Here is a 19,863-nt window from a genome sequence, read left to right on the forward strand (position 1 = left end):
AACTCTGGAGACTAGCAGGCACAGGCCTGCCCTTGTGACTTCCCACCTCCTTACCCATCCACGGTGCCTCTGGTGCCATCCAGGATCTCTAGGTCGTAGCCATCGGCCAAACACCAGTTGACGCTTGTTTCCTTGGTCTTTCCGGATTGCCTTTTGGAATCATACACACTAACTCGGCCGACCTAGGAGCCCATGGAGTGATGGAAGAAAGGGAACACTTTCAGTGCAAAGGTTTGGGAATAGGGATGCAAGACTTCTGTGTTGGGAGTACGATGCCCTGATCTTCCCCTTGAGAGCTGCACTAACTTCACCATGGCTCAGATTTACTTCAGACAGAGCTTAAGCCTAGACACCCAAAAGGTAGAAAAGCTGGCTCTTGGGAGCCCAGCAAAGTCTTCCCTTCCCACAGTACACAGCTTTGTATAAGAAGGAGGTATGTTCCAAAAGCAAACAGAATGGGGTTATTGCACCTTGGGGTGGTTGACGATAAAGGGATAGCGTAGTCCGTCCTCAAATGCATTCCCATCTCTGGTCACGCGGCAGCAAATAGCACGAGTCAGATGCCCTTGGCTGAAAAGGTAACCTGGGTGAAAACAAAAGCAAGTTTGCATCTGGGTCTGCAGCAAGTGCTACCAAGAGGAGAGGCACACAAGGAGATGGAGGATGAGAAAGTCATCAGGACAGAAAAACAGCTCCTTTGATTCGAAGCATCTGTGACCACACAAGACACATGACAGGGAGCAGGTGGGAAGAAAGACAATAAGGCTCTAAGGGTCTTCACTGCACCCCCAGACCCAGCCTGGCGTATCTTTCTTCGATTTACTGACCATGCCCACCTTCCCTGCCACAGCAGACTGGGCAATTAGACCCCATTCCTAAGGTAAAAATCCAGCTCTCTTGCATACAGGACAGCATGGTCTACAGCTTGCTAGGATCTGAGCCAAAGTCAGGTGGGTTCCAGCTCCCAAATTAGTCCCTTACCTAGTGTTACAGATTTCAGGTACACAGGCTGTAGGAAGTGAGTCAGCAGTGCCCCTTGCAGGCCCAGCACATTCCAGCGTAGGATTTTGTCACTACAGGACATGGTACGGAGTCTTTCCCCAAGGCGGATACCATCCCACGTGGGTACAATGTCACTGGACTCCACAGGAATTGTGCCTTCCCCTGCATGAGAGATGAGCTATGGGCCATTGGCTGCTCGAATTTTATAGCACCTACTACATGTCCTACTATGTGCTTGATACTGAGAAACAATGATGAGCAGAACAAGACTTTGCTTCTTGCTATGTTTGTGGGATGAAAGGAAAGAAAGGGAGAGGAAAGACCAGCAAACTGACACACATGCTCATAGTACTCACAAGACTCAAAGGGTGCTCTGATGGGGACAGTGTGGAAATGGTGAGGGCAGAGGAGCCAGGGGAACTAAAGCAAGGGGAAAAGAGCCGCATGAGTGTCACAGACACAGAGAACAGCACAAGCAAAGGTCCCGAGACAGCAAGGGGTCTGGGTCTCAGGGAAGGAAGAGCAGGTGCAGCAGCAGCAGCAGGCTGAGAGGAAGAGTGCAGGTGAGGCTGGAGGCTTCTGCCTTTGCAGAGTCCAGTGGGGAACCACGTTCCCTCAGCTATTAGTCTGTTCTGGCTGGTTCTGTGTGTCAACCTGACACAAGCGAGCATTAACAGAGAGGAAGGAGCCTCAGTTGAGGAAATGCTTTCATGAGATCCAGCTGTAAGGCATTTTCTCAATTAGTGATCAATGGGGGAGGGTCCAGCCCATGGTGGGTGGTGCCATCCCTGGGCTGGTGGTCCTGGGTTCTATAAGAAAGCAGGTTTCGCAAAGCATGAGGAGCAAGTCAGTAAGCAGCTCCCCTCCATGGTCTCTGCATCGGCTCCTGCCTCCAGGTTCCTGCCCTGACTTCCTTCAGTGATGAATAGCAATGCTGAAGTATGAGCCTAACAAACCCTTTCCTACCCAACTTTTTTTTGGCCATGGTGTTTCATCACAGCAATAGAAACCCTAAGACATAGCCCTAGTTTTGTATTACCATTTAGTGCGAAGGTGTAGTAGGGGTGCGTGTTTGTACTCGTTAGTATAATTATTTTTGTGTGCATGCAAGGACATGCGCAGGTGTGTGTAGGCCAGAAGCTGATTTTGGTCGTCTTTCTTTCTCTCATCTCTGAACCTGAAGCTCATTCATTTGGTTAGGTAAGGGTACCTGTGTTCGTTCCACTCTAGCCATTGTGACTTATGTTACCATGAGCATGCCTGTTCGTGTGTTTCTGTGGACACACACCTTCACTCCTTAGGTAATGCTCTAGGAGTAGAGCATGGCTTGTATGGTGACTGTGTTCATACTTTAGGGTATGTAGTAGGGAGAGGAAAGGGCCTGATTAATGTCTGAGGACCATCTGGATGGCACTGAAGGATGAAGGGACAGGAATGAGGTGAGGAGACACTGGAGGACACAAGAGAGGGTTCTGGAGGGCAGGGTACCGCCTCAGCAGGAGCTCAGGATGCTGGCTGTTCAGCAGGATCTGTCAGTTCAGTGGACCCCACCTCCCATCCGTTCTCTTCATTTCTGCACACCCCATTTTCATGACCATGACACAGAGGGTGGCTCTCCTTTTATTTTTAGCTAGACTCTTCTTTGAGCTCCATGGACACCTCTGCCTCCTAAGCAGCCTAGAGATGCCCTGTTCTCCTGGGCTACAGACTTCCCCTTGGAACCTGACCTCCCCCTCATGTCCATGCTGCAGCCTCGATGCCCACTGGCAGTCTTGCAGAACAGAACCTTTGTAAGTAGAAGGGAGGTCACCTGTCACTCACCATTTTCCACCTTGGTGCGAAGCTTGCCTTGCTTGGGATTTTCAAAGACAGGGTAATGGCGGGACTCTGTGCTTTCCACAGCACGGTCACTGCAGGATTTGTCAAAAAGGGCTCCATCTCCACACGGTGCCGTGCTGCCAAGCAATGGCATTAGTTAAGATGACTCCCCCTGCAGACCTCCCTCCAACTCATGGGTCTTGAAACCCATTGTCATCAAAGCCAGGGATGTTTTCTTAAGCCTGTATGGGTACTGGGTGGCAGGAACGCCTTTGCCATCTGGGTATGCACCTCAAACACAGAGCAGACACAGCTGACAGGTCAGGGTTTGGAGCCAGAGGAACATGTGGACATCCAAGCCAGGGGTACAGACCTGATGTAGAGGTGAAAAGAAACCGTCTTTTTTATCTGGAGCTTCTCTCCTCCCCTGGCAAGCTCAAATATGCTGTTCTTGGCAGTGTGTTGGTTATACTTCATTAGTTCACTGTAGAGAAACCTACCAAAAGAAAGCTGGCTGGGAGGCAGCTCCAGTCTGGGCAGAGCAGAACACACCTCCACACTCTGCCCTTGGTTTGAGCCCAGGTAAGGAAGACCTCCATGGTACACAGCTTTCAGCTTCTCAGGTGGAAGAGGGACCGGGAAGATCTCTGCATGTCATAAGAGGTAGCCTTTGGAGAGGCCACACAGGATTCCAGGCAGAGTGCACTGATTCAAGACCTTCCATGGCTAGCTGCTGCTTCTCCCTGACTTGCTCTTCACAAGTTAAATGTGACCCCAAAAAGAAAGCTGGCAGGGACAGAGATTGAGTACAGGTCTCAGCTGGAGGGAGAGGCTGCTTCATTCCTAAGGCCTGAGAACGAAGAGGTCACTTTGGAAAACATGCAGCCAGGTCACAAAAGGAACAGGCTGCAAAAGACAGGACCAACTGACCGCTGCCAATTTGCCTGGGTTTCAATATGAGTGGACTGGTAGCTGGGAGGGCCCCACAACAGCTAAATGCTCTCAGCCATCTTGCTCACCTGATAAAGCCCCTGCGGGAGATGATTTCTGCATGGCAGTCATTGACTGTTTCTCCCTTCAGGCTGAGAGAGTCGCCTTTCACACAGCGATTCCCTGGGAAAACAAAAAACAAAACTGAAACAATCAGGGTGCTGGTGAAGCAGGTGGAGCCTGAGGGGCAGAGATGGCCTTGAGCTGACAGACTTTAGACTCTCTGCCTTTCACCTGGAGAAGAGCCCACCCCTGGCAGCACAGTAATCTTGCTATAACCTCAGCATCTGAAAGGCTGAGGCAGGAGGATGGTGTGTCTGAGGCTAGCCTGGGCCACCCTGCCTCAAAACAAACAAAATCCCCAAGCCAAAACAAATCCCAGTCAAACCCCAAACTCAGTCCAAATCTGCACTGACTATAGGTGAAATGAACAGAAACCGAGTGCTCCTTAACTCAAACGCTGAGGGCCAGAGAGACTGCAAGGACTCTGGGCTATTTATGTAGTGTTTACAGCTAAGCAGTTAACAAAAAAACTTAACAGCTCCAATTCCAAAATGTTTTGAGCATCATGTCACAACTTTGAAGACATTCAGTCCATGTGGAGTCTTTTGGTCCTCACCTTTGGATTTCCTCACAGTGATTCCACAGAGGCTGGGAAAGACCTGCTCCTCACCAAGAGGCCAATGTCTCAGGGTGTACTCACCTGTCCCCAAACTGACAACAACACCCATGTCCTCAGGGTCTCTCTTCATAATAATGGCAGCCAGGATCTTGCGGCCGAGCAGGGAGGGCTGGAAACTGTTGGTGAGAGCATTGAAGCACCGGTGGCTCAGCATAGCTATCTGGTCATGGAAGGTGCTGCCACTGAGAGGAAGCTGTGGGGACAGGAGCAGTGTCGGGACCAGAGACCTCTGCCTGCCTGCCTGCCTCCTGTACATCTGTTGGCAGGGAAGTCATCTTCCCCCATCCCACATCTAGCACCCCAGACATGCACTCTACTGAGACCAAGACTGAAGCCTAGAGATAAATAAGGCAAAGTGAAGAGCCAACGTCTTCTGGGAGGAGCAAGCAGAACCCCACCCTCATCCCCCCAAAAAGAGAGCACCAAAAGCAGATGTCTTAACTGTCTTTGGATGTGCATCTGGGGACCTGGAAAGGAGGAGCATAGTTCTTCTGAGACTGGCCCCTGTCACTGGGGTTACCTCTGCGAAACCCAACTGCTCTGCCTTCTCGCTCTCCCCGATCAAGACACGGAGGGCTGCATCGGCTGCATCTTGCTTGCCTTGTTTCTTGCTGTGTGCACAGACGGCTGGAAACCAGCGGCCCCCAACTTTTGCTTGGTAAACAAACCTTTGGGAAGAGAATGAGAATGAAGCCAAGCAGTGGCAGCCCCTGGTGGCTAGCTGCCTTTGCTTAGAACAAGGCCACTATTGCAAACCAGAGGACTGCTTGTCTCATTTGGAGGCACTCCTCGGATTTTGGTTATTCATGAATTATACGGTTTTTGTTTGTTTGTTTGCTATCCAGATGTCAGTTGCTCTATTTCTTAGTATTTTCCTTTAACCAGACCTATCAGAACTATAAACATATTTTAAAGGTAAATTTTATCTCATTATATAAATGGGAACAGTACTACTTCACATAAACTGGAAGTGACTATAAAATTCATATCATCTTTTAAATTCTGTCTAGACGCTGTAGCGTTACCTGCAAAGGCTCCGAGCTGCTCCTTGTTAAAAGGGAAGATGAGAGAGTACTGGAAAGGGTTTCTTTACGAGCTGGGAAGATGGCTCAGTTGGTAAAGTACTTGCCTTGCAAACACAAGAACCCAAGTTCTCCCCCCCCACCAGAAAAAATGCTTGGCATGGTGGTGCAGCATGCTTGTAACTCCAGCAACATAGGCAAAAAGACAGGTGGATCCTTTGGGCTTGCTGACTAGCTGGCCTAACCTGGTCTGCAAGCTCCAAGCCAAGTGAGGGGCCCTGTCTCCATATTTAAAAACAAAGAAACAAAAGTAGAAAAATAGTTGGTGACTGAGGAATGACATTACACCCCACCCCACAATCATGTACGCACACACAAAACAGGTTTCTTTTCAAGTAGAAATGAAGGATATCTGTCTCTCCACATACTCAGGTATTTAGCACTGTCTGACTCCCCCACTCTAAGAGGCCAACCAAGGGCTCTACCACTGAGCTGTGTTCCCAATACTGAGTTCTAAAGTATCCAATTTTGTTTCCTTGTATACCTCCTGACAACCCCAGAAAGGTGACTGCAACAAGGTCTGCCTTAGGCCAAGGAGCCAAACTTTCACAAGGAATTATTTGTCCATTTCCTGCAAGCTTGTAACTATGGTGGAGTGGGGGGAGGAAGGGAAAAAAAGGACCATGGGCTCTGAAGTAGGGAGGAGTCCCTACTGTAACTGGGGCAGGCTCCCACAAACTCAGAAGGAAGCCAGAGCACAGCAGTTTGGAAATCTACCAGCCTTCTGGAATCCTAGCTTTCAGTCAGATCCTAATGCAAACGTAGCTCTGGACAAGCCAATGGTGCACAAGAGAGAGGCACAGCCCAGTCTTCGCCATCCATACTGAGCTTCCCACTGTCCTTCAGATATGAAGCAGCTGAACGCCTCTGTTCCTTTCTTTGCTTGTGCTGACAGGTCTCTGCCAGCCAGTGGGCAAAATTCAGAATGAAGTGAGGGCAGCGAGAAAAGGTCTGGGTGAGCAGAGAAAACGCCAGGGCCTCTGCCTCTGGAGACCAGGAGGAGCTTGTGGCCATTGTCTTTGGAAAGGATAAGCCCTGTATACATACTTTTGTGTATGCATGACAGAATGTGATTAAGCTTATTAATTATGAAATCAGAATCCTTTAGAGCCATGCTTTCTAATATGGAAGCTACCAAATTTAAGTGAACTAAAGGATTAGGTGAATGATTAATTCAGCCCCTCAGTCATGCTGGCCACATCACAACTGCTTAGTAACTGCATTCAGACAGTGGTTGGGCTTTTTAGCCTAGTAAGTTGAGATTTTACTTTTATTTTCAATTGTGTAGGTGCAGCTATCTGTGCAGTGCCTGTGAAGGCCAGAAGAGGGTGCTGGATGCCCTGGGAGCTGGAGTCAGGTGGTTTTGAGCTGCCATGTGTGGGTGCTGGGAACTGAGCTGGGAACTAGGGTTCTCTGCAGGATCAGACTGCACTCTTAACTGCTGAGCTATCTCTCCAGCCCTCAGAGGGAGTGAAGAAAGTACACAGTGACTATAAACATTCCTTTTGAGGCGTCTGGTATCTAGAGTAGCACAGAAATGGGGTAGAGCCTGGAGAGAAGCAGGTCAAGACATGGTCTCTCAAAAACGGCTAAGAGTTTGCATACATACAGCTGAGGTCAATAGGCCAGGAGAAGAAGGGAGATCAGGAAACAATCAGTCCTTATGCACAGAAGGGGAGGGGACCTAGACTTGATGTAGAAGGAAGGATGCTTCCTTCAAACTTCCTGACAGGGGCAAGGTAGGCAGGTGGCCTGGTTTGGGAAATAAGCTATCAGTTTAGACTGCCAACAGTGATTTAGGTGGGAATCTGAGGCAAAGACCTGGAGGGGTACTCTCAAAGGAGAAAACAAAAATTAGCAGAAAAGTGCTAATAAAGGGACAAGAGACCACGGATGCTCTACTCAAACCTTCAATGACTTCCTACTGTTTTTATGGTAAAGTGACAACCTACAAGGCAGGCCCTGTGGGCAGGCCATGTGCCCTTCAGCAAACAGCTGGTAGAGGCTGGCCTTACCCTCACTCCCTGCTCATCCATCACATCTCTCGGTCCCTTGACTAGGTCTGTCCTCCCACCACAGGAACAGAGATGTACAGTTGTGTCCCTTGGTGTTCATGGGAGGTGCTTCTAGGATTCCCCAAGGACACTGGAATTGCAGAACACTTAAGTTCTTGATGTAAAATGGCATGGTATTTGCAAATAAGCCATGCACATTCTGCTGTGTGCCTACATCATGTCTAGCACACAACGGCGAAAGCACTATATCAGAAGTTGTTAGCCGGGCGGTGGTGGCACAGGCCTGTAATCCCAGAACTCTGTGATTTCGAGGCCAGTACTAGAAATCCTAGTGGCTTGAGGATGGGTAAGCAGTGGTGGTGTTTACTACGACAGGAAAGTCTTGTCTCAGAGCTCCGCTTAGGATATGTCTGATTAGAAGTTAAAGTACGTAACTGGATACAGGAATGTGGAGCTTTGAGAGGTCTGGGTTACAGAGACATGTTCAGCACTTTCCAGCATTTAGACATTAAAACCAACAAGTGAGTTAAGGTCACCAAGAAAGAGAGGGAAAAGTGGATGCAGCATAATACACACAAAGGAAGGACCACATGAGATGGAAATAAAATAGCTACTAAATTGGCATCTGCCTCCCAGGACAAGCCACACGGCAAGTCCAACACTGTTACAGTCCTAAGTCTGCTGCATCTCATGTCTTTAATTCCAGTTCCAAGGTTCTTATGTTCCAAGTGAATTACTGAATTCCCAGAATATTACAGAAGGTGTCACTAAAAGCTCCCACTATCATGTGACCTAGCTTAAAGAGAAGGAGGCTCGCCAGAGGGAGGGGCAGGAGCCCATGTCCTCTTTCCCCCTCTTTCCCAGCAGCTTCCACACTGGACAAAGGCACCCTGAAGTGGGGGTAGTCAGGAGCTCTTCTGGGCCCCGTTAGATTGGGGCATAATCATCACAGGACTAATGTTTTTATTGTTTTAAAAGCTCTAAAAGACTAAAGAGTAACACTCTAAAAGAAAATGGGTTATGTCAAATGAAGTAGTTCATGAGGAAATGCAAATACATGTGGACTTGGAAACATCAATGACTGCATTACTAAAAATAAAGCAATTTTAAAATAGCAAGACATTAGTTTTAATTAAAAGTGCCCCCCCTCCCGGGAAGCGTGTGAGTACTCGCGTGCGCGCACACACACACACACACACACACACACACACACACACACACACACACAGTGAACGTATGGTGCCCAGAGACAATCTGTGAAATCAGCCCTCTCTTTTTCTACTATGGGTCCTAGGGATAGAGTTTAGGTCATCAGAGTTGGTACCCTTATCCAATAAGCCATCTTGCTGATCCAAAAGATAATTTAAAAAATTAAAAATCACATACACACACACACACACACACACACTAAATATTTGCCCACGTGGATGAACGTGTACCATGTACATGTCTGGTGTCCATGGAGACCAGAGGTGGATGCCCTGGAACTGGAGTTACAGATAGCTGTGAGTCACCCTGTGAGTGCTGGGAACCAAACCTGGATTCTCTACAAGAGCCTCCTAGTGCTCCTCACCCTGACTCATCTCCCTAGTGTCCCTGCCCCATGTTGTTTTTATGAAGATTTTTCTCCTTACTTTTTAAAATTAAAAAATTCGATATGGGGGTGAGGGGAGAGATGGTTCCTCCAAAGGATCTCGGTTTGATTCCCAGCACCCATACGGTAGCTCCTAACATCTATAACTTCAGTTCCAAGGAATTTGGCCCTTTTCTAGCCTCCACGGGCACTGCAAACACACGGTACACCGACATACATGCAGGCAAAACATCCGCACACATAGAATAAAAATGTTTACAGAAGGGCAATTGGAAAGGGATGAAGCGGACAGAAGTTAATGTGCACCGTTTCTTACCCTGAGGTTACAGGCCACCCTCACCCGCTGACACGCAGTTGTTGCCAGGACTAAGACACTCACTTGGGTTCATGAGGAGGTCCGGACTGGTCAATCAGCTTGAACTCAGCAGCAAAGCCATGGGAGCGAGCATACTCTAACAGGCCGCCCACGGGGTTGGTGTTCAGGTACCTGACGAGCTCACCAATCCTCCTGATCTTGTTGGGTGCCACAGACTCATCAAGTGATTCCGTGTTCACACCTCCAGACTAAGGGAGAATTAGTCCAAGAGGAACCAGCAACATGTCAGAAAAGTCAGAGGGACACAAAGACTTCTCTGCCCACACTGTAACAAATGGCTTGTGATTTGAGCAGGACAATGCCCTACCTGGTCATCAGCTGAATTGGCTGCCTCCTCCTGCAGAGCCTTCATGGCTTCCTCTGCCGCCATCTGCTTTGCTACTTTCTTGCTGGGGGCACTCACAGTGGGGAAAGTCTGGGCTCCTACTGCTACACAGTATTGGAATCTTAGAGAAAATGATGGGCAAAGGATCACAATGGCTGGGCTGCAGTGATCTGCCTCGCCCCTGTCGGCGGCCACCCTCCATTACTTGTAGCTCTTATTCACATCACCTCTGTGTAGTTATTTTGGCCTTGGACAGCTAGTGCGAACCGCCCATCCACTGCCCCCAGTCTCGTGACCTGGCTAACCACTCAACATGCAAGTGTCACTCCTCACACCCTCTAGGAGTCTTCTTTTGAACAAGTATGTGCACAGAACCCTCAAGCAGGGAGCTGCTAAGGCATGCCCAGATTCTCAACCTTCCTGTCCCAACAGTGACCGTCAAGCTGTCCATGCTGTGACCCTACCTAGTCCTCGGTCCCTTCGAACTCCTAATCCCAGACTCTCTGCTTCATAGCAGCAGCAAGGCCCTGAAGGCCCCTTTCCAGACTGTAACGGGAGAGACCATAAAGAGGAACGACTTCTCATCTCTGAGGTAAGTGTCTTAGCTACTTTGGGGGAGACATCCACAGGAGACACCACACATAAAGACATACTTGGGGTCATGGGCAGGGCCTTCTTTAGACAGGAGGCGAAATTCACAGGAGTTCCCTAGTTTGTGCATACACTCGAGCAGTGTGGTAACTGGGCTCTTCCCAGAGAATAATGTTGCTGAGGAGCTGGAGGTCTGAGACTCTGCTGGCTGGAGAAAAGAAGAAAGCACAAGCCAAAACTCTTATTAGATCACCATAGCAGAGGGCAGTGGGGTGTAGACACTTTATGGTGTTGACACTTTATCTCATTGTTTTTGAAACGATGTCTCCTCCTACAACCCAGGCTGGCCTTGACCTTAAGGTAATCCTCCTGCCTCAGCCTGCCAAATGCTGCAAATACTAGTCACTATGCCCAACTAAGTCGTTCTTTCAAGCAACTAAATGTTAGGAGTGGCCTTCTAAAGGAGAAGAGAGGAGCGTGAATTCAAAGTCTGTGATGGTTGGTTTTTAACTGTCAACTTGACACAGCTAAAACCCAAAGGAAAGGTGTCTCAGTGAGGCGCTGTCTGGATCAGACTAGCCTGTGGGCATGTCTGAGGGATTGTCCTGCTAGCTTAGCTGATATGAGGAGACCACCCTAAATGCTAGTAGCCCAGATAAAAGGACATGGCCTGGAAGGCTTTGGTTGTTTTTTTGGTTTTGGTTTTTGGTTTCTTTCAAGACAGGGTTACTCTGTAGCTTTAGAGCCTGTCCTGGAACTCACTCTGTAGACCAGGCTGGCCTCAAACTGACAGGGATCCACCTCCTCTGCCTCCCTAGGGCTGGTATTAAAGGTGCCTGGCCTTCACTCTTACTGAGGAGTGCATCTGTACTGTTGCTGCTCCCTCCCTCCCTCCCTCTTTCCTTCCCTCCCTCCCTCCCTCCTCCCTCCCTCCCTCCCTCCCTCCCTCCCTCCCTCCCTCCCTCCCTCTCCCTCCCTCCCTGATATTAGAACTGGCTTTTCTGGACATTAGAGCAGCTCTCTGAGAACTGCTCAAGCCTTCAGTGCCAGGTTGGGACTGACAAGGCACTCAGCCTCAGGGGCTCAGTAGCTACCAGTTTGCAGCCTCCTAGCTGGGAGACGGCCCTCATTAGACCACTCTGACCATACCAAGTGTTCATCTAAGAAACCCTTTTAATTATTTGTTATATAAGTTCTGTTCCTCCAGAGAATCCTAACTATTATTGCTTCTTTTGACCCTGACACTCTGCAAATACAATCAGACCAGGAAGGCAGACCAGGAGCTGGCTAAGAGGAAGGGTAGGCAGGGGTGTGAGGAGGGGTAGGATAGGGGTGCTGCCTCAGGATTGTTGACTATTTGAGACAGGACAACTTCCAGAGTCTGTCAGATCCTGACACACAACAGCTGAGGGTTACTGATCCCAGGGAAGAACACCTACCTTCTCTGAGTCTTCGTCCATGGGACAGTTCGATAATTCTTCTGGGTTTCCACTGTCTTTAGCTTTGGCTTCCCGAAGCAGAATGGCCATGGCTTTCATTGCTGCATCCTGCTTGGCCACTTTCTTGCTGCCGGCTTCAGCTGGTGGAAACTCTCGACCATTGATGACAACCTGGAATTTAAATCTTGGTGGAAAGTGATTAGATGTGTGAACACCAGGTTGGGTCATCCCTCTGTTCATTCAAAAGAGATCTCTCTCTACCCCAGGATGCTCTGATATACCAAGTACCTACTAGGGTCTCTATCTCTACACAGCCCTGGCTGTCCTCAAATTCAGAGATCCTCCTGCCTCTGACTCCCAGTACTGGCATTAAACGTGTGTGCCACCACACCCAGTGGTGTCTGTTATTCATTGATTGTGTTAGTTTAGTGTGTGTGTGTGTGTGTGTGTGTGTGTGTGTGTGTGTGTGTGTGTATCACAGACAACATGTGGGAGTCAGTTTTCTCCTTTCGCTACATGAGTTCAGAGGACTGAGCTCAAGCTGTCAAGCTTGTGGCAAGTATTTTTACTTCCTGAGCCATCTTGCTGGCCCACCATGTTTTAGAGACAGGATTTTGCTGGCCTTGTACTACACATTCTCCTGCCTCTGCCTCCCCAGTGCTGGGATTGCAGGTATGCTGGCCCGCTATCATTTCTTTTTTGTTTTTTGTTTTTGTTTTTGTTTTTCGAGACAGGGTTTCTCTTTGTATTGTTTTGGAGCCTGTCCTGGAACTAGCTCTTGTAGACCAGGCTGGTCTGGAACTCACAGAGATCCGCCTGCCTCTGCTTCCCAAGGGCTGGGATTAAAGGCGTGCGCCAATGCCCAGCTTCCGCTATCATTTCTTAACAATAAAAAGTGCACAAAAGAGATAGGTGGACAGTCTTGCTAACAACCCCTGGCCAACTGTGTGGATTGGCCTCCTCCATGGAGGTCCTAAAGGCATTGTGCTCCTTTTCAAAGTCCTCAGACCACAGCAGACACCTGCCCTGTAGCAGGGACCTGCTAGATGGTAAAAAGGGAGGAAGGGGAGCTGGGTATGAGAGGGGAAACAGGAGGCTGGAGGGTGGTTGAGGAGCCACTCTGAAGGTCCTGTAGGTGGGTGATGTGTCTCAGGTCACTATAACAATCTGTCCTTCTTAGATTGCTGTGCAGTGCTATAGCTCTGCCTGTCCCAGGTCTGGGATGAAAATCAAAACACTTGGCCCTAGACTCTGGCCTTAGCCTCAGTCTCCTTGGCTCAACCTTTTAAATGTCTGAGCTTTTTACTCAAGCTGGATTCATTTCATTCATTCAGAGAAGGAGGTAAGGCCTCCTACTTTCTAGGTCTTCAAAACACTCAAGTATAATATAACATTTCTTTTCATTCCCCTCCCCCCCTTTGAGGCAGAGTCTTACTATGTATTAGCCCAGGCTAACCTGGTACTCCCAACACGGAGTCAGTCACTTGAGAGCTGGGATTATGGGTGTGTGCCACCACACCTGGCAGCATTCAAGTTCTTTATATAGTTGAAGTCCAAAGAATGACTAATGGCAAAGCCCCCAGCTTTCCCTTAATTCTTTGGAGGAGTGGTGAGAGAGAGAAAGAATGCTAGCCCCTAGCCCCAAAATGGGTCCTGGCTCTGTAGTTTGGGGATAAACATACCCCCTTTGTTTAGCAGTTCTCCTGAAGTGGTAACTTGGTATCATGAAGGAAGTTAAGGAAGAAACAAGTCACTGTGGGGAACCTACACCCCTGGAAACCAGGGGTCACACATCAAATATCCTGCACATCTGCACTACGATTCATAACAGTAGAAAATTTATAGTTATGAGATAGCAAGGAAATCACTTTATGGTTGGGGGTCACCACAACATGAGGGACTATATTAAGGGCAGAGAATTAGGAAGGTTGAGAACCACTGCCACAGTGCCAAAGTCTGGCCAGCTGCCTGAGCTCGGGAACTTGACTTCTTGGCTTAGCAGCAGCAGCAGCAGCAGCAGCAGCAGCAGCAGCAGCAGCAGCAGCAAGTGCAGTCCATCTACCTGTGCAAGGGAAGTGTGCGAAAGCAGAAGTACCACCTTTGATAAGACTGGCAGGCAGCTTTCTGTGTTTGACACATCCTTTCTTTCCCTTTAAGCGGAGGCTGGGGTGGGAAGTGCACCTGCTTCTGCCTAGCAAGTGCTGTTATTCTGCCTGCTCAGCCGGCCCCAGCCCACCTGCTCAGTTTGGCAGTGATGGCCTAAGAAGGTAGATACGGGCACACAAGAGGTAGTCATCTCTACGCAAGTTCACTTCGGCCAGGAGAGTCAATCTCCCCTTGCTCAGCCAGGATTCTGGCTACCCTGAGGTCTAGCCTCCACGATTAGCATTTAGAGAAGGGACGAATCAAGGATGATTTAGCCAAAAGGTGGAAAAGAGAGAAGGCAAAGACAGGAGCCACCAAGGCCACCACTGACAAATGAGCTGAGACAGTGCAGGAACCAGAGCACCTGACTCAAAGCTAGGCATGATACCTGGGTGGTCTCTTACCGAGGTTCATGGGACGGTCCACTCTGCTCTATCAGGTTGAAATCACAGGTCTGACTAGTGAACTGAGCATACTCTAACAGCCCGCTGACAGGGTTCTTCAGCTGGCACTCGGTCAGCTTCTTGTATGGTGAACACCGTGGCAAGGTAGGGCTGTAGAAGGAGGGCATCTCCATGATGGCTCGAAACTCACCTGGTGCTGTGTGGATACTATTCAAGTTATCTGGGATGTCATCTGTGGCCCACTGGCCATTTTCAGAGTCAGCATACCCTGCTCTAGAGGGGCCATTGTGATAAGCGTGTGCTCGCAGTCTCACTGGCCCTGGTCTGGCCTCATACCTACTTTCATACTTTATCACAGGCTCCTGCCCATTCTCTACTTTTTTGGGGGTTGCCAGGCTGCTTGAGGCACCTGATGGGGGTGAGTGGCAGATGGGGAATGAGGTGCTTCTGGTAGCCTCTGGGACAGCTGCAGGAACACCGTGTGTACTTCTCTTTATCTGCAGCCTCTCCCGCTTCTTATCCGTCAAGCACCAGATGGGAGGCGTGGCCCCTTGCCGGTAGACATCGCCTTGCCTTTCCAAGTCGATCAGCACTGCGTTCACATCTCGGGCCTTGGTGAGGCCAACGTTCTTAGCCAGGTTCAGGGCAGAGGAGTTTGACACATTGAACAGGTAGTCACAGATTTTCTCCTTGATCTCCGCCATGTCAAGAGGCTCAGGAAGTCCTTCTAAGTCAGAGGCGGGGTCTCTGTCTTCACTGTCCAAACCAGGCTCTTCCTGAGGGACTGTCTGGCCACAAGTATCTGGATTCACAGCTCTAGAGGGCTGAGTCCAAGCCTGATGTGGGGGTGCAAGGCTCCACAGAGGAGGAGATCCCCCTCTTCTATGCAGCTTCCCCTTCCTTTCCAGGGAGTACAATATACGATTGATCTCCTTCTTTGGAACCCTGAGCTCTCTGGCTAGTACCTGGGCGCTGGTGGCTTTCCCCTCACCAAGCTCCTCCAGGCGGCCTAGGATCTTTTGCTGCGGATTCTGACTGATGCTCAGCTCCCGGAAGTGTGAACAAAGCCTGTCAGCACCTCTCCATGGCAGACTCCTACTGCTGGGTGGGAGAGGAAGTGGGAGTCCTGTGTGGAACCCCTGAGTTCTGAGAGCCACACTTCTGGGGAAACCCCAGATTTCCAGTTGCTTGCCTTGGGCAGGTTGCCCTGGGAACCTGGGCCAGTGTCCTGGGAGGGATGGCGGCAGTGACTGGGACTGCTGTCCAATCAGGGGTGCTTCTGGGAGCCGCCCTTTGAGAAAGTCTATCTGCTGGAGCTGGAAACTCCCGGGGTAAGACTCAGGCCCATGTGGCTGTGGATGTCTCCACTTGCTATGCTCATAGTTGGGGTCCAAGTAGGAGCGTGCCTGGTGAGGGAACACCCCTGCAGAAGACAACATGGAGGACAGAGCTTGAGTTAGAGTCATATATGAGCCTGTTGCTGTCATCCCTCCAGTTTCTGCCTGGGGAAGCTGTTCCAGATTCTTAGTGGGCAGGGTAGCTGACTGAGCTGTGGCCTATGTCCTCACTAGGTGACTTTAGTCCACTACTGCCTACTGCTTGGGAGCTTATCCGGGACACAGAGAAAGAGGGTGCAAGACACACAGCCCCTTTAGTCTCTAGAGTTTTGTCATGTGGATGATCTTGACAAGTGGAATTTAAGAGTGGATGAAACTTTCTCCCAGCTGAAGGAAGAGTGTAACTAGCAAGAGCCATCTCCATGTGGTAAAGGGCTCTCAGAGATTTACCTGTTAGCCACTCTGGTCCCCGGAGGATCAGAATTTGGTTTTAGGGAAGCTAGGGAGTTGCTGTCTAAAAACAGCAAGTGGTCTTTCTTCCCTCTTCAGTTGGCATCAAGGCTCACCGGGACATGGGAACAGGCAGGGTCTATTCACCACTTCCATCCTATCTCCCCAGCTTCCCATGCACCCTGCTGGAGAGCAGTGGTGATTTGCTCATGGGATGGGAACAGCACTTTGCTTGCCTTCCCCATGCTGGCAAACTTGGAGCAAACATACAGTAATGTTTTTGAGGCATTCATAGCCTTCCCCTGACTCTCTTGAAGGCTACAGGGGAGCTGAGTCACAGACTTCTGTTCTCCACCCTTTCATGACTGGGTATCTTACCCATCCTAATCACGACTGTAGTAACCCACCATGGGGCTCCTTAGCTTCTACATCAGTGACTTACATCATCAACAGTCAGCTACATGTGCACTCTGATCACAGAAAATTTGGGTATATGTTAAAAGTGTAAATGGCAGAGCACATGTATGTTATACTCTCTTCTAGTAAGAAAAAGGGAAAACCCACAAGAGTGTATGTGTGTGTATGTGCCAGTATGAGCAAAAATGAAAAGAAACAGTAATGAATTTACTGAGTTATTTTGGGAAGGTAGAACTAGAGAAGGAATTATTCTGTCTTCTCACCCCTAAACATCCCCTAAAAACCAAGTCTCAGTTGAGAACAGCTGCTAACAGTCACTTACTGGGACTGACTATTCCTCAAAGTCACTATATATAAATAAATGCTTTTCCTTCAAGTCAGATGTCCTCAGTGGTTTTAGGAAAGGGCTTTTTAAAATACAACATTAAGGGCTGGGAAGATGACCCTGGGTAAAAGCACAACTCGAAGGACTTGAGGTTGAATTTCTAGAACCCACAAATAAGCCTGATGTATGGTATAAGCACAGTAATTGCAGGACTTCTGAAAGGTTGAGGGCCAACCCTGGATACAACAAGAGACCCTGTCTCAAACAAGGTAAGGACCAACCCTGGGGGGACTTGGACCTCCACAGAGAGGAATACATGTATGCCTGTACATCCATTAATTAAAAGTTGGCTTTTGGGGTATGTTTCTTGATACAATGCCTCACCATGTACACCAGGCTGGCTTTAACTCACAGAGATCCACCTGCCTCTGCCTCCTAGGTGAGGGGATTAAAGGCATGTGCCACCATGCCCCCCAAAATTAAGTTTTAAATGTACACACACACACACACACACACTTCTATAGCTCAGTGGTAGAACGCTTGCCTACCAAGTGTGAAGCCATGGTTCATCCCGAGTAGCTTTTTAAAACTGGAGGTATAACCCTGAGTGGGGCATGCCTGCAAGGGCACTAAGGAGGAATGAGTTGTGGATGGCTCAAGGGCTGCCAAGGCAACACATAAAAACAGTCTCAAAAAAGAAACCCACTACTATCACCACCACCCAATCAAGATAAAGAACATTTCTACTTCTACTCAAGTTTTCTTCTACCTCTCTGCCTTCAACCTTCTCCTCACTTCTGGCCCTCAGCGCCAAGCATCCGTTTTTCATCCCCACTGCTTTTCAGAATGGCACACAGCACGACACCTCGGAATCCGGATTCTTCAAAACACTGCACGGCAGCACAAGAACAGCACTTCTCACTTGAGCGCTAAGCAGAATTCCACTGCAGCTTACCCCATAAGCTGTGGAAAGACACTCTAACCCTAACCCTAACCCTGTAGGTTACTTGAAAGCAAATTGCAAATTTAAAATTAACAGGAAGTTCAAAGAGAGCAAAGGGGAAGGGCCCTAAGGTAGGAACAGTTGTTCAAGTGGGACTACAGCAGCTCAGCGAGGTGTCAGCGGCCCTAAGCAGAAAGGGGAGGGGAGTCTGCCTTGGCCTGGGTCCTCAGGGTCGGGCACAAGAGACCCAGGTCCACCTTCTCCCACGCCTCCTTCCTGCATTGTTCAACGCTACAACAACTAACTGCATACAAATCCCCAGGAGGCGGATCGGCTTGATGAGGTAGCGCACGACCCACACAACTCACACTCCGCAAACCGGGACGTGGGGACGCAGACCCCGCGGGCTTACCTGCGGGTCCCCTGAGCCCCTGAGCCATAGCGCCGGCCAAACCTGCAGTTGGGCCACAAGATGGCTCCCCAGAGTTCACTTTCGTTTCCTGGAAAAGCCGGCTTCCCCCGCCCGATGGCTGGGCCAGGAGGAGGAGTTTGCTCTCGGCCCCAGAGAAGCATCCCGCCCACCCCAAGGGCTGGACCGCGGCAGTCCCCACTCACGGCCTTCCTCGCCACTCCGCCTTCGCTAGCAATGCACTATTCATATGTTAGCTGAGAGCTGGGGTGCAATTTATGTCACCGACAAGCTTATTTTGGCTCACGGTATTTTGGAAAGCTTCACTTGGGCACTCAACAGCACCCCTCTGCCCAGTGAGGAAGTTCCTTTTCCGTGTTTAATCCCAGTTAAGAGATTTACAAGTCTGTCCCTTTCCAGCGTGACTATCAGGCAGATGCCCTGTCCCCACTAGCCCCGTCCACCCTGTTGGCTGCCTCAAACTTCATACCTTCTTGTGGATATTCATATCTTCTTGCATATTCTGTTACTTGGTCTAGAATGTTCCTCCTTTCCCTTGTTTTTGGTCTTTGAGACAGGGTCTCATTCTGTAACCCAGGCTAGTCTGGAACTCAGTATGTAGCTCAGGCTGGCCTTTACCTCACCATACTTCTCCTGCTTCTGCCTCCTGAGTGCAGGGGATTATAGACGTGCACCACTGGGCCTGGCTTTCCAGCAGGCACTTGCACTAGTACTTTCTGTGAAGCTGTTTTTCTTTTTCTTTTTCCCCCCTGTTTTAAAATATACTTACATTAGTAAATATACATTTCAATAAGATCTACAGTGAATGACAATGCATTCTGGGAAGCTTCACATCTAGGAAGAAGTTAAGAGAATGTACATCCAATCACAGTTTATAGTGTGTTTCTTATTGCCACTCTGCCAGTCACATTGAACATGTCATTACATCATTTGTGTGGGACATCAATTTGGTTGGGGAAAGGGAAGCAAACACTATCCTCAATGGTGTTCATTACAACTTCGGAGAAATTCCTCCGACAGCCTAGACAGTTTCAGTAAACATGTTAGGGGCAGCAGACACAGCCTTTGAGGCCCAGACACACTTTCTTGTATATTGTGTTGTGTTCGCCACCTACAGTGGGTAGTCAGGATGGTCTTCAGGACAGCATGGTCACAGGACTGGGCCAATCCCAAGAGGCTGACAGGTGGTTTGAGGATGGGGAAGGGGCTACCTTGAGTTGTTTCACTTCAGAGACACCTGTGACAAAGTCCCCAGACTTATCTGGCATAGTGTTTGATGTATTCATCCACCTTGTTAAGTGAAATCATCCTTGTCTGGCAAATGATGTTCTGCAGCTCTGTGAAGCTGTTTTTCAAAACCTGACCTGCTTCTCACATTGTGTCCCAGGCAGGTCTTCCCCTCCAGGTAGGGGGACAGCAGTGAGGAAATGGGAGTTTGCATTGCAGATTCTACTTGTCAGCAAGTGGGCACTTACAGCCAACAAGACATTTCACATTC

General features: G+C 49.2%; 1 protein-coding gene across 2 annotated transcripts in view; it reads right to left on the reverse strand.

Annotated features, from left to right (window-relative positions):
• The window catches only part of Adar (adenosine deaminase RNA specific), a 21,041-nt gene extending 2,666 nt beyond the window's left edge, over positions 1–18,375 (reverse strand). The window contains exons 1-14 of one of the 2 annotated variants that reach the window (XM_027393266.2): positions 18,348–18,375; positions 14,464–15,886; positions 11,915–12,098; positions 10,538–10,683; positions 9,867–10,005; positions 9,563–9,747; positions 4,935–5,160; positions 4,514–4,685; positions 3,840–3,933; positions 3,194–3,316; positions 2,824–2,957; positions 982–1,164; positions 471–583; positions 55–182 (exon numbers count right to left, since the gene is read on the reverse strand). In XM_027393266.2, the coding sequence (XP_027249067.1) occupies positions 55–182; positions 471–583; positions 982–1,164; positions 2,824–2,957; positions 3,194–3,316; positions 3,840–3,933; positions 4,514–4,685; positions 4,935–5,160; positions 9,563–9,747; positions 9,867–10,005; positions 10,538–10,683; positions 11,915–12,098; positions 14,464–15,886; positions 18,348–18,375 (3,278 nt within the window). The remainder of the gene's footprint in view (positions 1–54; positions 183–470; positions 584–981; positions 1,165–2,823; positions 2,958–3,193; positions 3,317–3,839; positions 3,934–4,513; positions 4,686–4,934; positions 5,161–9,562; positions 9,748–9,866; positions 10,006–10,537; positions 10,684–11,914; positions 12,099–14,463; positions 15,887–18,347) is intronic. The other variant, XM_027393267.2, reaches the window with a different exon arrangement.
• Positions 18,376–19,863: the final 1,488 nt, after the last annotated feature.

This window comes from Cricetulus griseus (genome assembly GCF_003668045.3).
Source record: "Cricetulus griseus strain 17A/GY chromosome 1 unlocalized genomic scaffold, alternate assembly CriGri-PICRH-1.0 chr1_0, whole genome shotgun sequence".
Classification (NCBI taxonomy): domain Eukaryota; kingdom Metazoa; phylum Chordata; class Mammalia; order Rodentia; family Cricetidae; genus Cricetulus; species Cricetulus griseus.